General features: G+C 47.6%; 1 protein-coding gene across 2 annotated transcripts in view; it reads right to left on the reverse strand.

Annotated features, from left to right (window-relative positions):
• Positions 1-18,861, reverse strand: part of LOC308627956 (two pore channel protein 2-like) — a 41,999-nt gene extending 23,138 nt beyond the window's left edge. Inside the window, exons 1-8 of one of the 2 annotated variants that reach the window (XM_081254457.1) lie at positions 18,519-18,861; positions 10,620-10,708; positions 9,516-9,630; positions 7,082-7,210; positions 2,891-3,007; positions 2,431-2,549; positions 2,131-2,232; positions 545-671 (exon numbers count right to left, since the gene is read on the reverse strand). In XM_081254457.1, coding sequence (XP_081110583.1) covers positions 545-671; positions 2,131-2,232; positions 2,431-2,549; positions 2,891-3,007; positions 7,082-7,210; positions 9,516-9,630; positions 10,620-10,708; positions 18,519-18,593 — 873 coding nt within the window. In that variant the 5' untranslated portion in view covers positions 18,594-18,861. The remainder of the gene's footprint in view (positions 1-544; positions 672-2,130; positions 2,233-2,430; positions 2,550-2,890; positions 3,008-7,081; positions 7,211-9,515; positions 9,631-10,619; positions 10,709-18,518) is intronic. The other variant, XM_081254458.1, reaches the window with a different exon arrangement.
• Positions 18,862-19,793: the final 932 nt, after the last annotated feature.

The following is a 19,793-nucleotide window of genomic DNA, read 5'->3' on the forward strand; positions in this document are numbered from 1 at the left end:
GCTGGGCCTGTGAGCCATGGCCGCTGAGCCTGCGCGTCCGGAGCCTGTGCTCCGCAATGGGAGAGGCCACAGCAGTGAGAGGCCCGCGTACCACAAAAAAAAAAAAAAAAAAAAAAGATAACTAATAAGGACCTACTGTATAGCACAGGGAACTCTACTCAATACTCTATAATGACCTATACAGGAAAAGAATCTAAAAAAGAGTGGATATATGTATATGTATAACTGATTCATTTTGCTGTACAGCAGAAAGTAACACACACAAAGTTGTAAATCAACTCCAGTAAAAATTAAAAAAAAAAAAAAGCGAGGAGCAAAGCCAGGACCTCCTCCTGCACGTGAGGCTGAGACACACCATCAGACCCATTGCAGACTGGCAAAGAACCACCTGGCCCAGCAGAGGACAGCAAGGCACCAAACGAACCTTCAGATTCACCAAAGCAAAAGGTAAATGGACACGTTCAAATATTTAGCAAACGCATTTGCCAGTCTCCCTGCTACTGCACCCAGCCAGGCACCCTGACCCCCGGATCACACATGTTACCTTTAAGTGCTTTCTATAATTGTTGTAGACCACGGCCAGAAAGACGGACATGAAGATGTAGGTGTTGATGATGATGTAGGTTATAAAGTACAGAGAATACCACCAGTTGAACTCATAGGCAGGCATCCTAGAAGGAAATAATTATCTTTCATGATTTCCCGTGCCCTGGGCCCACAGTGCATAGAAGGCTGACCGCAGGTGACATTCCACATGGACAATCCATGTGCTCGAGGCACAGGTAAAGATTCTCTCACTCTAACTCTCCCCCAAACTGTGCTATGGGGCCTCAAAGCCATAACTACCGTCAGCACTTAAGAGCTCGCTCCAGATTGCCTTCTGAAATTCTTATTGCCTTAGAGAGGTGCCCACTTTCAAAGCAGGCAGGACCCTGGAGATCCCTCCCATCCCTTCCTTCACAATGAGAAAATCAAAGCCCAGAAGGAGAGCCACTTGCCCAGAATTACAAAAATAATCTGAACTATGGCTTGGAGTTATACTCAAGGCTCTTCAGGGACACCAGACTGCCTTGCTGGGGAGCAGATAATTTTCTGTCCACATTGGGACAATGAGAATGAAAGGCGTACGATTAATAATGGTGCCGGGACAAAAGGCATAAATCGGGATGCATGTTCACGCCACCTTTAATGGAAACTCGATTTTGTGCAGGAGGGGATGTTGAGGGGGGCAGCCTAAGGTTTGAGGGGAAGATCCAAGAAAACACAAGGAGGGCCAGGAACTTCACCTTGCTCACTTTTAGCCAGAGCCAGGCCCAAGAATGAGCAGGAACCCAGAACAAGTTGACGTGATGATCCTACACACAAGTAGACAACAGAAAGCCCGCCCTCTCCCGCAGTGCAGTATGGGAGGAGATGGGGTTGACATTTGCAGTTAGAATTCTATCTACACTCTAGAACCCCAAGAGCTACCTGCTCAGGGTAGCACTGGTAAATAATCTTACCTCCATGAACAAGGCCAGCCCATAATATACAGGACATTAGGGGGAAAAAAACCATAATGTTTTTCTCCTAAATAATGTCCACATGCATGGAGACTTTTCTTTCCTGTTTCATTTAGCCAGAAAACCACCTCAATGCTTAGGAGAACAAGCCATGATTCCTTTACAAAAATGGCTTAGGCGTTTCAACTCAAGACTCAAAGAAGATTCCAGAATAGAAAGTGGGCTCAAATATTTCAGTTGTATCTCCAGAGATGTCTCCTGTTGCTTTCATTTTTTAAAACATTCATCTAAATTTAGTTTTCAATAGAGTGGGTAGGCTAGCGTTAGTGCCAACACTTTGCACTCTTCAAAAAGTTTACAAGGGACTTCCCTGGCGGTCCAGTGGTTAAGACTCTGTGCTTCCACTGCAGGGGGCATGGGTTCGATCCCTGGTCAGGGAACTAAGATCCTGCATGCTGCACCGTGTGGCAAAAAAAAAAAAAAAAAAGAAAAAAAATAGTATACAAACATTTTACAATGAATATGAATAAACAGAAAATCACTTTTTTTTTTCTTACAGCTGCTTTTAAGAAAGTGAATTCTGTTACGGTAACAGATGTCCGTGAACATGAATTGGGGACTCACGTACATGACATCGGGGCTGTTTGCGGTGGTGACCAGCACGTAGAGCTCAAATGCTATGTCCAGGATGTTGGTGAAGTAGGGCGATCCTTCCACTGTTTTGAGACCCCTAAAAAGGAAAAAAGAGTGAAAAAAAACCCACAGACATAAATGAAGCTGCAGTTTCCGACACACATTTCCCCTTTCGAGAACCCTCCTGGAGTGCCTGAACGAGGAAGATAGCATCTAGTGACCGATTCTGCCACGAACGGGCTGAACTCAACGTGGGAGAATTCTCAGGCAGAAACTTCCAGAGAAGCCTGCTCACCTATCCCCGAAAAGCTTCAAGGCCATGAGGGAGAATATCAACATGCTGAAGATGAACAAGAGGAAGACGTACAGGATATCAGGCAGAGTGTTCCGGATGCTTCGAAAAGCCCTTCGGATCTGTGAAGACAATATTTCATTTCGTTTACGGGCAATCAGCTAATTTTCTGCAAAAACAAAAACCACACCCCCCTTAGCAGATGCAAACTGGTATATCGAGAATGGATAAACCACAAGGTCCTACTGTAGAGCACAGGGAACTATATTCAATATCCTGGGATAAACCACAGTGGAAAAGAATATGAAAAAGAATGTGTGTATGTGTATATATATATATGTATGTATAACTGAGTCGCTTTGCTGTACAGCAGAAATTAACACAACATTGTAATTCAACTATACTTCAGTAAAAAATAAGTTCAAAACAACACGCCCTTTTGTATCCTAAATCATATCCTTACCTGACGACTTTCAGGGAAATTAATTAGGAAGACTGGCCTCAAGGCCCTTGACCATCGAACTCCGTGGATGTTAACAGCCTCCAGGGACCCATAGGTAATCAGATCAATCAAGGTCAGCTGTGAGAGACACGGGACAGAGGTGTTGGTACTGCCAGACGACAGAGGAAGTGACCATGTGGACGCATGTTCACTGGCCCAGAAGGAGGGTCACAATACGTCACGGAAAAAGGCACGTTTCATAAACAGCATAATCTGGTTTCATAATAGAACGTTAATAGCAGCTGTCGTTTGAGACTTTACTATGTGCCATGTCCTCTAATAAGCTTTCCATAGATTATTCCGTTTATCTCCCCACACCCCTAAAGTGGGCACCATTCCTGGATGGAAATGCTTGAGGCACAGTGAGGGAGATCACGTGGCCCCGGTCACACAGCCAATACGGGGGGCAGACCTGGGACTGGAACCCAGGTAGTCTGGCGTCAGAGCCCCAGCGGTTACCCACACATGGTTACCTACATGCGCCCACACTATATTGTACTTGACTTTAACTCCTCTTCAATTCTGCATATGAGATAGGTTTTCTAGCCTAGCAATGGGGTAGAAATATCTAGACTACAGAAAATTTTTATCATTCCTTATTCAGGTCAGTTTGTGATCCCGAGGACAGGCAAAAGAAGAAGGACCCAGTGCAGTTTAGAAAAATATAAGTTAGAAAAGAATAATCTACCGTCATCAAAAGTGTTAGCTCAGTCCCTTTGGTGGCAAGGCATAGAGAATCGAGAGAGAGCCAGCGCAGGGGAGAGAAAGGACAGAGACACAGAAAGACGCTGGTGCTGGCTGCTGCACTGCGCACCCACTGCAGGGAACCCGGGTGACTGTCCCAGGGCAGCATGGATGGACAGGTCACCAAGGGTTATGGTATCTGAGGAGGCTTCCCGGAGAAGGCAGTCCCTGACGTAATCTTAAAGCAAAGAAAAAACGTTAAAAGGATAAAACTCAGAGAAGTCAAGAGCCATGGCAGGCACACAGGAAAGGGACTCTCGGGAAGCAGAGGGTCCTGGGGGTGGGGGCAGAGGAGAGCAGGAAGTGACCAGACCCCAGACCGAGGGCAGGTGGCTTTGAGGGCCAGGCTAAAAAGCTAAGTCTTATTCCCAGGGCCTGGGGAATCCAGAAAGTCTTTCAAATAAGGGTGATGGAGGCAAAGGAGTGAGACCCACCCTTGGTAACAGATGCAGGACAGATCTGGACGGGGCAACCGTGTCTCCTCATCCAGTTCACTCCATACACCTTGACGGAGTGCCTCTTACGTGCAGGGTATTGTACTAGCTCCAGAGAGAGAGCAAAGAGCTATAGCTAGAGAGTGCCTGCCCTCAAGGGGCGCATCCTCCAGCAGGAAGGAGCAGCAGTGATGTTATGTATGCTCTTTGGCAGGTGGCGGGACCTGCTCCGGAGAAAACCTAGGTGAGGCAAGGGGCTGAGGATGTAGGGGGAGGGGCAACTGAGCAGCACTGGTGGGGAGGGAGACATGGGGGTGGGGAGGGACACAGAGCTTCAGCCACGACGAGGACTTTGGCTTTTTTCTGATGGGCTATGGGAAGCCACTGAACGATCTGAAGCAGGGAGCACGCTGACCGGACTTAGGACTTGGGCTTGAAAAGCACGTGTGAGCCCATCATATTCTAGGCTGCACGCTGGGCGTCTTAGGAGATGAGAAGAGACCTCCGACCCTGTCCTAGGAGGGGGCCATGTAGCAAAAAGGGCCACAAAAGAGGTACCCGCTCTCCCCGAAGAAGAGCAGGGGTGCCTTTTTCTATTTTATATACTCTGTATCATTTGGATTTCTCTGTCTTCCAAAAATAACCTCTCCCCGCACTTTTTTTTTTTTTTTTTACAGTTTTCCCACCCATCTCATCCTCCACCTTCCTGTGTCAGGTAACACTGTTTTCTGGACTGAACCCAAGCTGTGGTCACAGGTCTCATCCCAGATGGAGTGTTCCTGCATTCGTTTTTTAATAATAGAAAGTGAAGATATTTCTAAAAACTAAGACCAGACGGATACTCTGTGTATTCTGGGCATTCAGCAGACGTGCGAAAGGAAGTCGAAAAAAACAGAGAAAGGGCGAGAAAAAAACAGTGGACATTCTAGGCCCAAGAGACACTGCACACGGAGGAGGAGCACGCAGGGCAGCAGGCAGCTCCGGCGGCTGGCGTGGAGGGGACCGCGTGAGGCCCGTTTGCAGGGTGGGTGGATCGGCGGGCTCAACGGTCTGTGGGGCTCACAGAGTTTTTTTGAGCAAGGGAGGGTCGTGACCTGAGGTGTGCTTCTGAGAATTAACCCAGCAGTGGCATCTCAAATGCATGTATCAGGGATCCGGGGCTGAGGTGAGTATGGCAGTCCCTGAAAGGGGAGACAGCGCTCTGGACCACACCGTGGGAGCAGAATGGCGTGCAGCAGAGAGAGAACGCGCGGCCACATCAGACCACGGCAGTGGTCCCGGTGGGGAGAGGGGGAAACGGTGCAAGAGGCATCCTGAGGGGGGTTAGGCAGGACGGGGATGAGAGAGAACAGAGGGAATCTTGACAAGGAGGACTTGGAGTGAGTGATGGGAGATGGAGCACCACAGACCAATGAAAAACAGCTCTGGGAGTCGTGGGATGAAAAGGGTGGGTTTGGTCCCTTTGAGTTTGAGTTGAAACACGGATGGGGAAACAACCAGTAGGTGGCCACAGAGTGAAGAAACTCAGAGGGGAAACCAGTATCAGCTACAGCCTGGGGACCCCTACCCACCAACTGTTCGGGGAAGCTCTGAGAATGGATGGCCCTCCAGGCAAAGAACATCGAGTAGACGGAGCAGAGATGGGGACTCTGAGTGGGGGTTAACTGGGAAGAACTGTGGTCCGGGCAGGCTGCCTGCTGTGCTGAGATGCTAATGGTAAAGTACCCTCAGCTAATCACTGCCCGGGCCCCTCTCTCATCACAGCAGCATTTCAGAGCACATCACCCTGCCTCACGTGGCATAACGTCTTAGCATATGTCCTTCCAGATTTTTCTATGGATCTCTAACACTCCTTCCTCTTTTAACAAAGGTGTGCTCCAACTGTATTGTAACCTGCTCTTTTGGCTTAACGGACCATAAGCATCTCTCCTTGAGAATAGACACGTAAGTGCATTTAAGGCCATTTTAATGGATGTGGATGTACCATGTTTTATTTATTTCCTATTGTCAGGAAATCCAGGTGTTTCCAATGTTTCAATGCTATGAACAACACAGCCATGACCAATCTTGTGGCTAAATCTTTGAACACATCCTTTTTTTCCTAAAGACCAAGCCCCAGGATTGGAAATCTGGGAGCAAGCACATGCACACCTAAGGCTTTTCGAAAAGAACTGCCAACCGGCCTTCCAAGAAAGACAGCTTATTCCTCCCTCGAGTAGAGTGTGACAGGTTCTGTTTTCAATCTTGGTAACATTGTTTTATGGGCAAACACATGGTATTTTATTGCTGCTTTCATATGTAGTTCTTAACGTTCAACATTTTTTCATACCTGCTATTATTTATTTCTTCTTTTATGAGATGCTTTCACCGATTTTGAGCACATTTTTTATTGCAGTTTCTCTTTTTTCTTTAATTTGGAAGTGCTCTTGATATGTTAGATAGCCACCCTGTCATATTTTGCCCAATTTGTGCTTCAGTCATTGTGATCTGCTGGCAACTGTGCTGATGGTGTTTGCTGTACAAACATTGTCATTATTTCTCTTTTTTTAAATTAATTTATTTCATTTATTTATTTTTGGCTGCGTTGGGTCTTTGTTGCTGTGCGCGGGCTTTCTCTAGACGTGGCGAGCGGGGGCTACTCTTCGTTGCAGTGCATGGACTTCTCACTGCGGTGGCTTCTCTTGTTGCAGAGCATGGCCTCTAGGCACGCGGGCTTCAGTAGTTGTGGCACGCGGGCTCTGTAGTTGTGGCGCGCGGGCTTAGTTGCTCCACGGCACGTGGGATCTTCCCAGACCAGGGCTCGAACCCGTGTCCCCTGCATTGGCAGGCGGATTCTTAACCACTGCACCTCCAGGGAAGCCCTGTCATTATTTCTTGAACCACCCCAATCCTACTGAGTTTCTCTTCATAGTTTTCTCTTCATAGTTTCTACCTTTGACCACAAACTCTCAAAGGCACTGTCATGAACACTCACCACTATGGTTACCACGATGCAGATGTTTTTCGTATCCTTCCAGAAAACCATCTGAGGAGTGACTTTCGCAAAGTGTACAAGTCTCCCAGAGAATGCAGTCAGACAGAGTACTTCTGCTATCGAGGTAGCCTGTGACAGAAGAGAGAGAGGGAGCCAGCGCCCTGCCGCTCAGAGGCATGGCTTAATTCTCTCTTACCACTCTGACCTCCGACCCCCCTGACACCACCCTGTGAGAATTACCAATGTCCCTTAATTTTACTGAAAGTTGCAGCAAAATTCCTTGCTGGTTGGAATGGTTCCTTTTTCTTAAGAGGAAACCTGCCTCTGAACCACAAATCCCATGACCCAGCTGGCAGGGCTTCCTTGGGGCAGGGGCTGAATCAGCAGGCAGAGGACCCCTGGAAGGCATTTCCTCAGAAAATAGGGGGGGTGGTCAGGGATGGAAGAAGCAGGGACATCCACTATGCTCTCAAATTCCCCACATTCATACTCAGAATAGACACCTAGAAGTTCAGTTTCTCTAATAATAACGCTCCAAACATGTGTTTCGAAATGCCAGGTCATTCCCTAGACATCGCTGCCACTGCTGTGCCACTGCCTGTACTTGGTTGGTTCGAGGAGAGAACGGAGGCCCCTGGGCCCACTGCAAAGTCCTGACCATCTCCTCCGTGGGCTCCAGGGCATCAATTCCAAACTCCCCGCAGGCAGCTAGATCTGCAGGCTGTGCGTGCGGCCCATGCTTTGCCTGCGATCGCCAGGAGACAGTAAGTCCTCCCGAACACGGGCACTTTCCTCCATTCATGGGGAGAGGAGGATGGCAAGTAGGACAAGATGGGGAAAGGGACGGTTTGGCTCAGGCTAGGAAGATGGAAAGGTCTGGGGTGAGGGTGGAGGGAATGAGCTTCCTAAGGGACAGGAGGAAGGGGCTGGGGCTGGGCCCTGAAAGCAGCAGGGGGCACAATTCCCCCGTCCCCACCCCAGCCCTCATGAGGCCTGGGCTCCGAAATGGGCTGCAGCCTCCTCAAACTTTCTAGCTCTCAGCCTGTTCACCTTTCAGGGGCTATAGAGACTCACTGTCAAGGCCAGGCTTGCAAAAGGGCCTGGGGCAATCCCAGGACACCCTTGCTCAAGATAAGATTTTCTTGGTAATGCTGAATCTGGCCAAAGCTCCCCCCCCATAATACATTGGATTTTAGAGGCTTGAAGTACAAACACTGGCTGAAGGAACACTCTGGAACTCAGGCAGCCAAGCCCACGCTGCCTGTGACCAATAACAAACAGAAAGGTGAGGACTCAGAGGGAGGCAATGGGCTGAGAAGAGACCCTGTGGACCTGTCACCTCGGCCAGTGCCATGGGGAGGGCAGGGGGGTAGGGGGACCGACCCTGTCCAGGTTTGTGAATGCACAGCTCCGCTTCTTCAGACTTGGTGTTTGTTTCGAAAGTCACCGGGCTACAAGTTTTCTACCCAGAGACTTCACTAATCGGGACACCCTCATCAAACGGATGTGTGGAAGACCGCCAACTTTGAGCCCCCAAAGAACCATGCTTCTGGTTTTCACCCCCTCGTGCAGTGTCCTCTCCTGTTGACTCAGGGCTCGGGCATGTGATGGGCTTTGGCTTTGGGACATCAGCAAGTGTGGTGTGTGAGGAGGTGGATGGTGCTTGCTCCCTCGGATGCTCCTTCTTGGACCCCACCCACCCACTGGGAGAAGCCCAGGCCATGTGGAGTGGCCATGTGGAGGGAAGCAGAGCTCCAGCCAGGTGAGCTCCCAGCTGCCAGCCAGAGATCCACCATCCTAGCCAACATGAAAATCTGCCGGGTTGAGCCCAGTCACCTGCAGAGTCATGGGAGATAATAAAAGGCTGTTCTTTAAGGCAAGAGGTCAAGGAACTCTATCTGTCAAAGGACCAGACAGTAATATTTTAGGCTCTGCAAGTCATACAGTCTCTGACACAACTACTCTGAGAGGCAAGAGCCATGTTGAGTCAAGAATTAATGTGAACAGGTCATCAATTTATTACTTAGACTCATCTGGAGGAGTTGGGTAATTTGATGTATTACTTAAAAGCACCGATAAATAATGATTTATGACTATGAAAAAAGCTGGAAATGTGGCCAGTACAAGTCATATATTACACTATATTATGACACTGTCTACTCGGCATTAGATAAATACGCTTTTAAAACATCATTTGTCTGTCCAGCGTGCCCCTGCAGGCACAGAAAACCAAAACCTGCCACCCCCTTTCCAACGCTTACTGATGAAAGCATCAGCTCAGCGAGTAGGCAGAATTCTTCCAACCTCCCCCCCAGCAAGAAAAATAAAACCAAATCCATACTTACTGAAATTTGAGGGGGAAAAAAAGGAAGAGGCATGGGACCCAACTCATCTCTGACAAAGTCTGGTTAGCCACTCTGGGCTGAATGCTTACCAAGAAAGGGAGCGGGAACAAGGCTGGTTCCTCAAAGAGGGCAAGAGCGAGGTCCACCCAAATGAAGAAGTAGGTGACTGCCCGCGTTGTCCAGTGGTTATAGAAGTGGTAAAGTCTGGAGCAGAGAAGAATAAAGAAGGTTATAAACAATGAGCAGGAGTTAAACAGCACCCCCAAATCCCATCAGAAGAAGCGTAGTGGGAGGTAAAATACAAAGTCCTCTCTCTGGCCACCTTTCCTTTCAGTTCTAGAGAGTGAGGGGTAGCATTTAACTGAGCGCACGCTATAAAACGCTAACAGAAAAAATCAGGGATATTATCATATCTCAAAGCACTTTCGCTTAACAGTCTCAAGCTAGGATTAGCACCCTCCCTGTGGGGTGGTGGTGACCCTAGGATGTACTTTTAGAGGATTGATGCAGAACAAACCCTCATTAGAGTGACCTGGTATTACGTGGCACAGGAACCTAACAGATTTCTAATGTGCATCAGCCTATCAGGGCATGGTGGACTCAGAGAGATCTCGCGGTCACACGGGTCTCTTCCCATCAGGGGGACAGTCCCCCAGCATCCAGGCATGAGGTATTCACTGCTGCCTTTCAGGCACTGACACTCAGTCCTGATGATAAGATTTTTTTTTTTTCTTATCCTGAGCCATAGCTTGAGTTTTAGTTCAACCCCTAGGGGGTTAGGGAGAAAAAGCTGAATTCCCATGAAAAGAACAAACATGTAAGTCATGTCAAAAGGCAACAGAAAGGAAAAGGACAAGTCTTCTTTTCATTTAGGCGCCTCTAAGAGGACACCTATATCTAGGAGGGAAAGATGATGACATGTTTTTAATTTGGATGCTTTATCTCCTGTCCTGGGTGTTATTTACTCATTTATCTGTTCTTAGTATACCTGTTGAAGGCTTCCCTACCTGTGAGGTACCATGCCATTAGAACTAAAAAAAAAAAGGATAGGATTTACCCAACTCTGTGTGCCATACCTTATATACTTCTCAAAAATATTTGTGGAAACAATGCCTTCAGTTTGGGTTCAACTTCAAGCATATGAAGCGCTAAAGGAGAGGTGATTCTAGGTGATCGTTTAACACTTTAATTACCTGACAGCCTGAGGGGATGTTTCAAATGGAACGTTTCTGTTGTACTGAGCATCAGAAACATAGGCAGCTGCCAAGAGAAGGTCCTGGTCCTCGTTGGGAGAAAGTAAGGGGAGAACAACAGTTAGAGTCAGAAAGGATACTTTGCTTGTTCGTTTATAAGTATTTATTGAGTATAAAAGGAAACTCCTCTTCACCTCTCCCCTGGCCCCCACTCTCGCCAGACAGAACCAGCATTAATGGTACTGTATGTTCACTTCCAGATGTTTTCCTGAGCAATGAGAGTCCTGCAGTGGGGCCGAGGCACAGACATGCTTAACTTTCCTGAATTTAAATGTAGGTTCTCAGAGGAGGAAATGAAAACAAGAAAGCACTGAACAGTATATATAGATGACTTAAATGGTGTATTTATACATACATATATAGGGTTATGTACACAAATATACACACACACACACACATATATAAACATAAAATTATATTTAGGCCACTTGATAGTTGGTTAGAGGGATTTTCAAATTTAATTTTGACAAGTAAATTATTGCCTTTCTTGACAATTTTTGAACTTAACTCCTTCTCAAGGTATGACCTCATTCTATACATACACATAATTTTAAAAGAATAAAATTGTTTTCACATGACACAAAGCTTACTTTTTCACTCAATATATTCTGGACTTTTTTTTCATGACAATACTTATAGATCTAACCCATTCTTTTTAACAAATGCCTCTTCCTTTAGGTAGTTTCCCTTTTTCAAAATATTTTGAACACAATTATATTGGACATTTTAATATATATTTATTACACACACGTACTTTTGTACCATAGGAGTGTTTCTGTAGGATAGAGTATAACTTGTGGATGGAAGGTATGTCATTTTCTATTTTGATAGGTACGACCAAACCGTCTACCCCAAAGTTACGCATTTTATATGCCTCAAAATAGCACATGAATATACATGTTTTCCTACTTCTCACCAACATTAATATGATTTTAAATGGTTGATAACATCCAATCAACCAAAGGGGCATCTTGAGATTTAGTTTAATTTGTCCATGACCTGTACAGCTGAGCCCCGTTGGTGATGGCTCACACTTCTGATTCTATATAAATTAGATAAAGAACACATACAAACAGATGAGCTATTTAGACCTCCTTAGGTCCTTCAGAAGCAAACACAACCTGATTATCCAACTGATGACCGGAGTTACCTCCTCAAAATAGAGGACATCTTCCTGCCCGGACTGGTATGGAAATCTCTTACTGGTCAAGAAAGTTAATTTTGAAAATGCATGAAGTATTCGGAGAGGTCAAAAGATTCCAAATTTTATATTTAATTTTCATATCAAACACACATAGTAGATATTTGTACACATAGTAGAACTGTGTTTCTTAAATTTATTTCATATTGCAACACTTTAAAAAATAAGTTCTAGGGCTTCCCTGGTGGCGCAGTGGTTGAGAGTCCGCCTGCCGATGCAGGGGAAATGGGTTTGTGCCCCGGTCTGGGAAGATCCCACATGCCGCAGAGCGGCTGGGCCTGTGCGTCCGGAGCCTGTGCTCCGCAACGGGAGAGGCCACAACAGTGAGAGGCCCACATACCGCAAAAAAATAAAATAAAATAAAATAAATAAATAAAAAATAAGTTCTATTGCATTAAAAACACAAACATTAGTTATTATGTCTTTTAATAGACATTTCACCAAAGAAGATATAAGGATAGTAAATAAGCACATGAAAAGATGCTCAACGTCTTTAGTCATTAGGAAAAAGCAAATTTAAGCCACAGTGAGATACTACTACATATCCACTGGAATGGCTAAAAAGAAAGACTGACCACACCAAGCGTTGACAAGGTTGTGGAGCAACTAAAACTCTTGTTGGTAGGGATGGAAAACAGTGCATTTACTTTGGAAAACAGTTTGGTGCTTTCTTGGCCATTCCACTCCTAAATATTTATCAAAGAGAAAGAAAGCATACGTCCACACAAAGACTTGTACATCCAGCCCAAGAATGTGGCTTATGTTAGACATGCCATTCCAAAGTTGCACTGGTACACAAATGTTCACAGCAGCTTAATAGCCAAATACTGGAAACGACCATAATGCTCTACAAACAGGTGAATGGATAAACAAAATGTGATATATCTGTACCAGGGAATATTACTCAGGAATTAAAAGGAATGAATTACTGATAAACATATCAAAATGGATGAATCTCAAAATAATTGTGCTGAGTGAAAGAGGCCAACCCCTCCCCCTCAAAAAGAGTACCTACTATATGAGTCTATCTATATAAAATTCTAGAAAATGCAAACCAATCTATAGTTCCAGAAACCAGATCAGTTGCCTGGGGATGGGGCACTTGGGAGGAGGAGGAAGGGGACAGAGAGATGAGGCATGAAGAAACTTTTGGGGGAGATGGATACAATCACCTTGAATGTTGTGTTAATATCACAAGTGTATTCATATACCAAGGCTCATCAAACTGTAGACTTTAAATGTGTGGTTTAGTACATATCAATTATAGCTTAATAAAGCTTTAAGAATTGCCCTCCAAAAAAGATAACAGTTTGGATTAAAAACTGATGTGGAACAATAACCCCACAGGTGAATTAACTGCTGTAAGAACCCATCACCTACTGATTCATGTGCATTCTCAGGGCTGGTATGGCAATTCTTAAGGGCAGTTTATTAAAACCGAAGAAGTATCATGTAAATGTGTTAAGCACTTATCACACATTTTCTTTTACATATTTACAAAAATATTTTAGAAATATAGTAGAAAATCTAATATCAATTATTTTTCCATGGAACATCTTGAACATTGAGGAACACCAGAGTTCCCCAGGATATGCCTAGAAATCTATTTTAGGTATAAAATGCCTAGCATCAGCAAGAGTTGATTTTTTTTTTTTTAATGAACACATGTTAATTTTAAGAAAGTTTCATTAAGCCTCAAAAAGATCATACTGGGACAGCAAAGAATTCTGATATCAAGGTTTTTTAAAAAGAATATTTAAAGCAAAATGTCTCAAAGGCACTACTGTTCCCAATTTTAAAAGATGACGAGGGAATTCCCTGGCGGTCCAGTGGTTAGGACTCCTGCTTTCACTGCCAAGGGCACACGGGTTCGATCACTAGTCGGGGAACTAAGATCCCATAAGCCACACGGTGCAGCCAAAAAACAAACAAAAAAAAAAACAAAAAACAAGCAAAAAAATATGATAGTACTAATATCTACCCCCAAAGATGGGTATAACAGACCCAGCAAAACAGCCTGTCCACAAACACGAACAGGAAAAACATGCTCACCAGCAATTCCTCAGCCAGCCGGGCCCTGGGGGTTACCTCCCTCAGACCCCACCCAGACTCTCGGCATTGAATCTACAAGCACCACGGCACCCCATCCAATTGCCCCCTTGCCAGCTGAACTTATGCCTGTCACGTTTAAATATGCTGACACTTTCATAATAGCTAATTTACCTTTACAGTAACGTTTCAAAGTGTTCGCATTCTTAACTGCTATTACGTTTCTGACAGTCTGTCTCCTTTTAAGGTCTCGTCTGCTCTATCTTCTGGTTCTTCTTGCCTTCCCTCCCTCCATCCCATTTGTGTATAACTTCTAAGTCTCCACCCATTTTTTGCTTGGGAAGAAGTACTCTCAACAGGCAAATTTCTGGTAAGTGAGCATTCTCACTCGTATTAATGCCATTTGTATCTTCCCATAAAATGAATTTTTTTCATCCACCCCAAGAATGTGGCTTATGTTAGACATGCCGTTCCAAAACTGCACATACTTTTCAAGTTTACATGAGAACCACTGCCCATGTCTACCATGAAAATGGCAAAGACCGGATATCAGGCGTCTCCCCAGAAGCAGCTGATAAGTGGCTTCGTACATCAAAACAGCAGCCCCACCCTAGGAGAGGCTCTGCTGACCCCCTGGACAGTAGATCTCACCTCCGAGGCAGAACACAATCACCTTCAGAGGTTTTGCTTGTAAAGATCCTGTTGCCCAGACCAGTTGCATCAGAATCTCTGGAAGGTGGGACCCAGGATTGAATTTTTAAAGTTCCCAGGTGATTCCAACGTGCAGTCAAGATTGAAACATCACTGGTCTAAATATGGCCATTTTACTACTGCTTCTCATAGGTTTTGTATTTTCTTGGCACCCCGACAATAATTGACTTCTCCTGATTTTCTTTCTCTCCTTTTCTCAGAGCCGTGACATTTCCTTTCCGCTCCCCAAGACTTAAAAACGTATTTAAGATGTTTGTGTTTTCTCCTCCCACCTTCCCCACTTTGTATGCCTTCAGTCTGAGGAAGGTGAATAACTTAAATACCTCCGGGTGAGAGGGAGGAGATTGTACAAGAAGGAGGGAAAAATGGATTCCAGAAGCTCTGGAGGATAGCAAGGAAGTGTAGGAATAAATAGCTGTAAGCGCCAGATACCTTTAAATCAGGCAACAGGAACCTTGACAAAACTGAAGTTGTTGATAGAAGTGCTTTGAAAAAAGCCAATATGACTTGCTTAGATATAGAAGAAAATTAACATAACTTAAGGTAAAGAGAAGTTACCATAAATTTCAAATAAAAAATTCTTCCCTGTCTCAGTTTTTCCCTGTGTCATTACAAGCACTGTACCTTCTGTCTGTCTGTCTGTCTCTGCCTCCCTTCTTTCCTCCCATAGGTTACAGGCACTCTGATATCCAGAATACAGTAGGTCATTGCTTTCCCATGCACCCCCATTCAAAAGCTTCAGGCGACTTCTCTTTGCCTGGAGTGCCCACGGAATCAGATGTCAACCCCCTGGCTTAGCACTTAGGGGCCTCACAATCTCCCCTCTGTCTTGGATCCCTCATTTTCCCTGCAGGAACCCCCTTCGCTGGCCCAAATTGGTGGACTGACTGTCCCACTCCCACGCCTGATCCCTTGCTCGCCTAAAACCAAGAACACCCTTTCCATTTCCCTTCACGGGGACCCATCTCAAATTTCACTCTCTCCACGAGGGCTGCCCATACCAGCAGCTTCCATTTCCATATGGGAAGACGGCCAAGGGAAGCTTGTGAAGTATACGGTGAGCATTCCATACAAAGAAATGGCTGCTGAGGGTAAGCTGGGCACGGCAGCCGAGGCAGGAAGGGTAAGAAAAGAGGGCGCAGCTCGGTGTGGGTATAAACACCTCATGTCCCTCTGTGCAGAAAGCGACAACCTCCCGGCCAAGGGCAGCCTGAACATGTGTTTTCTTTGGCCCAGAGAGCACTTTCTGGATGCTGGCTACTGAGTCAAATTTTTTAAAACCTGGAGCAGACACAAAAATGTGAACTTCTGGTTTCTCTTCAAAAGATCATAACATCTGGCCATGTTGGGTTGTATTGCGGTAAGTTGTTGCAATGCACCCTGATACTCAGTCTCCTGAGCAAACGCTTATTATTTTCCCCAATTCTCTGGGTCAGCCAGGAAGTCGTTCTGGTCCGGACCAACTTAGCTGGTCTCTATGGTCATCTGGGGCTAGATATTCTGGAACAGCTGCACTCACACGTCTTGGCCATGTGCATCACACAGTCCCAAGAGCCCCAAAACAGGGTGATCTAAGAGTTGGATGAACGGGTTTAAGAATAAGAACATTCAAAAAGAAGCACAGGAAGTGTCAAGAGGTGATCACATACAGTCACAAAGAAACAGCACAGGACACCGGCTCTCAGCCTTGGCTGCACTTTCAATCCTTGGTAGCTTTACAATTGCTGTTGCCTGGTCCACACCCAGACCAATTAAATCAGAATCTCAGGGTAGCTACATTTCTAAAAGCAGATAATTCTGACCAACAGTAAGGCTGAGAATCACTAGCATTGGATTATTTCTTTTTCAAAGCTGAAAGTGTTGGTCAAAGTACCAGAATGGGTGGCCATCTTAGTAGCAGCCAAAAGAAACTCCAGGCAGAAAAGGGTTCTAAAAAAAACTGCTTGAGGGCTTCCCTGGTGGCGCAGTGGTTGAGAGTCCGCCTGCCGATGCAGGGGACACGGGTTCGTGCCCCGGTTCGGGAAGATCCCACATGCTGTGGAGCAGCTGGGCCCGTGAGCCATGGCCGCTGAGCCTGGCGTCCGGAGCCTGTGCTCCACAAGGGGAGAGGCCACAACAGTGAGAGGCCCACATACAGCCAAAAAAAAAAAAAAAAAAAAAACTGCTTGAAAGGAGAGGGTGGAAATGCATTTCAGGTGACTAGGCAGTTTCTTATGAAGTGACCCCAAACTAACTTTTAAAAAGGTTAACCAGGTCATACTGGCTACCCAGTGTCCGAGGTCAGAGCTTCAGTTTCATGACTCAGTTATCACTGCTCTGCTGAGAACTACCTGTTGGTACCAGGCTCCTCATCTGTTATGCCTGCTCCCCTGAGGGAGGTCTTTGAAAGATACTGAGACATAAATAGCTGGCCCTTGCAGGCATGCATTAAGCCAACGCCTCACACAGGACTCAGCCAGGACTCTGGGCTGTTTTCAGACCTCGCATTTCTTGAGGTCTCAAATTATTAGTTTTTTACATTCTTCTCTTATTTTGAGAAAGAAGCAATAAGTACACACACAGAGAGAGATGGACAGTCTCAAGCTAAAAAGATTTTCTTGCTATAGAAGATGGGTGATCACTGTCAGTTCCATCATTTTGCAGAATGAGGGGAGCAAGACCTGGGTTGGGTCAGAGCTGGGGACCAAGAATCCTTTCCCTCCTCTCCTTGAACTGCTCTGCCCTGCTTGTTCCCTTAAGGGACAGGGACATGGTAGAATCCACCTGTTGGAAGTGGCCAAGTCCCTTTGGGATGCCAGCAGGCCAGGGAGCAATGACCGGGGCAGGGCTTTTACACCCCACCTGCCCTGTGGACCGTCTTGAGCAGGCTTGCAGGGGCCATACTGGCACAGCAGCCCAGAGCTGAAGGGGCCACTCAAGGAGAGGAAGACAGAGCTAAAACACCCTTCAGCTCCCACCCACTGGCACAACCAAAGGAAATGCGGCACACATGAAAAACCTACGTGTGCCAGGCACCGTGTCCTGGGCCTGAGGGACACGGTCTTCGAGACTCCTCCGAGATGGGAGTGATTTATCATCGCCACTTTACAGAGGGGGAAACCAGAGGCTTTCAGCGTCTTGCAATTCACAGCTAAAATTTCCTGAATCAGAGCCGAGGCTCTTCCATTGGAGCCTTGCCTCCCTCTCCACTCTCTGAGTTCTCATCCAGCGAAAGGGAACAACCCAAGAAGGACTCTTGAAAGCCTCAAGTCTTCCAAAGCTCAGGCTGTCGGAGGGAAGGCAGAGCTAAGCGACTTGTGCAGCGCATCTGCTTGGCCCGCAGGGATCGGAAGAGCCAGGGCTGCATCAGCACTCCCAGCGCCACATCTTGCAGCCTTCTTCCCGGGCGTTTCCCTGCAGCGGGACCCTCGCTTGTTTTCCTGCCGCCATGGAGCGCCGTGCGGCGGGCACGGGCCACCCAGATCCGGGGGCGCGCCACACGGGGACAGGACCCCCGACACGCAGACCGGGCCCCGATTCCGGCTTGGCCCCCGTCCGGGGGAGGCGGCTCCGGGCGGGCCTCTGGGTGCAGGCTTGACAGCTCCCGTAACGACCCTAACGTGCGGGGTTGCGGCCTGGGGCAGGGCGCCTCTGCGCTCCAGCCGCCGTGCGCTTCCCGCACCCGGAGCTCCCAGAGGACCCGGAGGACCCAGAGGACTGCGGAAGGCCGGGGGCGGAGGGGCTCCGCACCCGCATCCCCGCCCAGGGGCCCTCGTTCCCCCAGCCGGCGCTGGCTGGGCCCGGGGTCGCTCTCCACCCGGGAGTCCCGGGGACGGTGGGCGCGGAGCCGGGGGACTCTGCCGTCGGCTCGCGGCCACCAGCCCTCGGGGCGCCCTTACCTCCGGGGCAGGCGGCTCCTCGGGGGACGACGGGTGTGGGCGATACAGCCCAGCGGCTCGGTGGGCCCCGGGCATCGCAGCGGCGGCGCGTGGGGCGAGGATGGGGGAGCGTCGGGGCCGCGGGCAGCGGACTCTGCCCTCGGGCGGCAGCAGGCCTGGGCTCGGCGCGCTCCGCTCGGCCCTTCACGTGACCGCGGCGGGGCCCCGCGGACGGAGGACTGGGGGCGGGCGCGGCGGGTCCCCGGCTCTGGGCCGTTCCCGCCCGGCCTCCGGGCTCTTGCTGGAGCCGGGGGCGGGGACGTGGTCCAGCCGGGGGCGGGGGCTGGACGCGGATCCGGGGGGCCCGAGGCGCAGAGAGTTAGAGGCCAAGCTGGCAAAGGGTCCCAGCCATGTGCCCTGGGCGTGTCACTGAGCCCGGGTTTCTGTATCAATAAAATAGGAACAAGACCTTCCTCCCAGGGTTGTTTGAGAATTAAATGAGTTAATATATTTAGTGGCTGCCACTGGCAGGTGCCCAGTAAATGATGGTTTCCTCTCCGTCCTAGTAGAACCCCCTGGAGAGCTGGGTGTGGACCCAGAGAGAAGACACCTGGGGCAGATGCCTCCGGGGAGGGCGTTGGGAACCCTCCTCCCTTCCCCCAGTCCCAGCCTGGACAGGAACTTGGGGTTACAGAGCTGCTGAATTTTTGAAAGAAAGCAGAAATCTAGATTTTTCATGAGCATGTTCCTGATTTTTATTAATGTTGGTCATGAATTTAAAACAGTAATAGGGGCTTCCCTGGTGGCGCAGTGGTTGAGAGCCCGCCTACCGATGCAGGGGACACGGGTTCGTGCCCCAGTCTGGGAAGATCCCACATGCCGCGGAGACGTTGGGCCCGTGAGCCATAGCCGCTGAGCCTGCGCGTCCGGAGCCTGTGCTCCGCAACGGGAGAGGCCGCAGCGGTGAGAGGCCCGCGTACCGCAAAAAAAAAAAAAAAAGTTAAAATGGTAAATATAACATTATGTATTTTTCCTACAATAAAGAACTTCTCCCCAGATTTCATCCATTACAGTTTAATCTTTGTGTGGTAATGTTATATGGGTTTTTGGCAAATACATGATGTCATGTATCCACCATTACCGTAACATACAGAGTAGTTTCATCACCCTAAAAAATCCACGGTGCATTTTTACACGGTGCAACCCTTCTCCCTCCCCCAAACCCAAGGTAACCACTGATATTTTACTATATCTATAGTTTTGCCTTTTCCAGAATGCTATGTAATTGGAATCATG

Source organism: Mesoplodon bidens, assembly GCF_964165515.1.
Source record: "Mesoplodon bidens genome assembly, chromosome: 14".
Classification (NCBI taxonomy): domain Eukaryota; kingdom Metazoa; phylum Chordata; class Mammalia; order Artiodactyla; family Ziphiidae; genus Mesoplodon; species Mesoplodon bidens.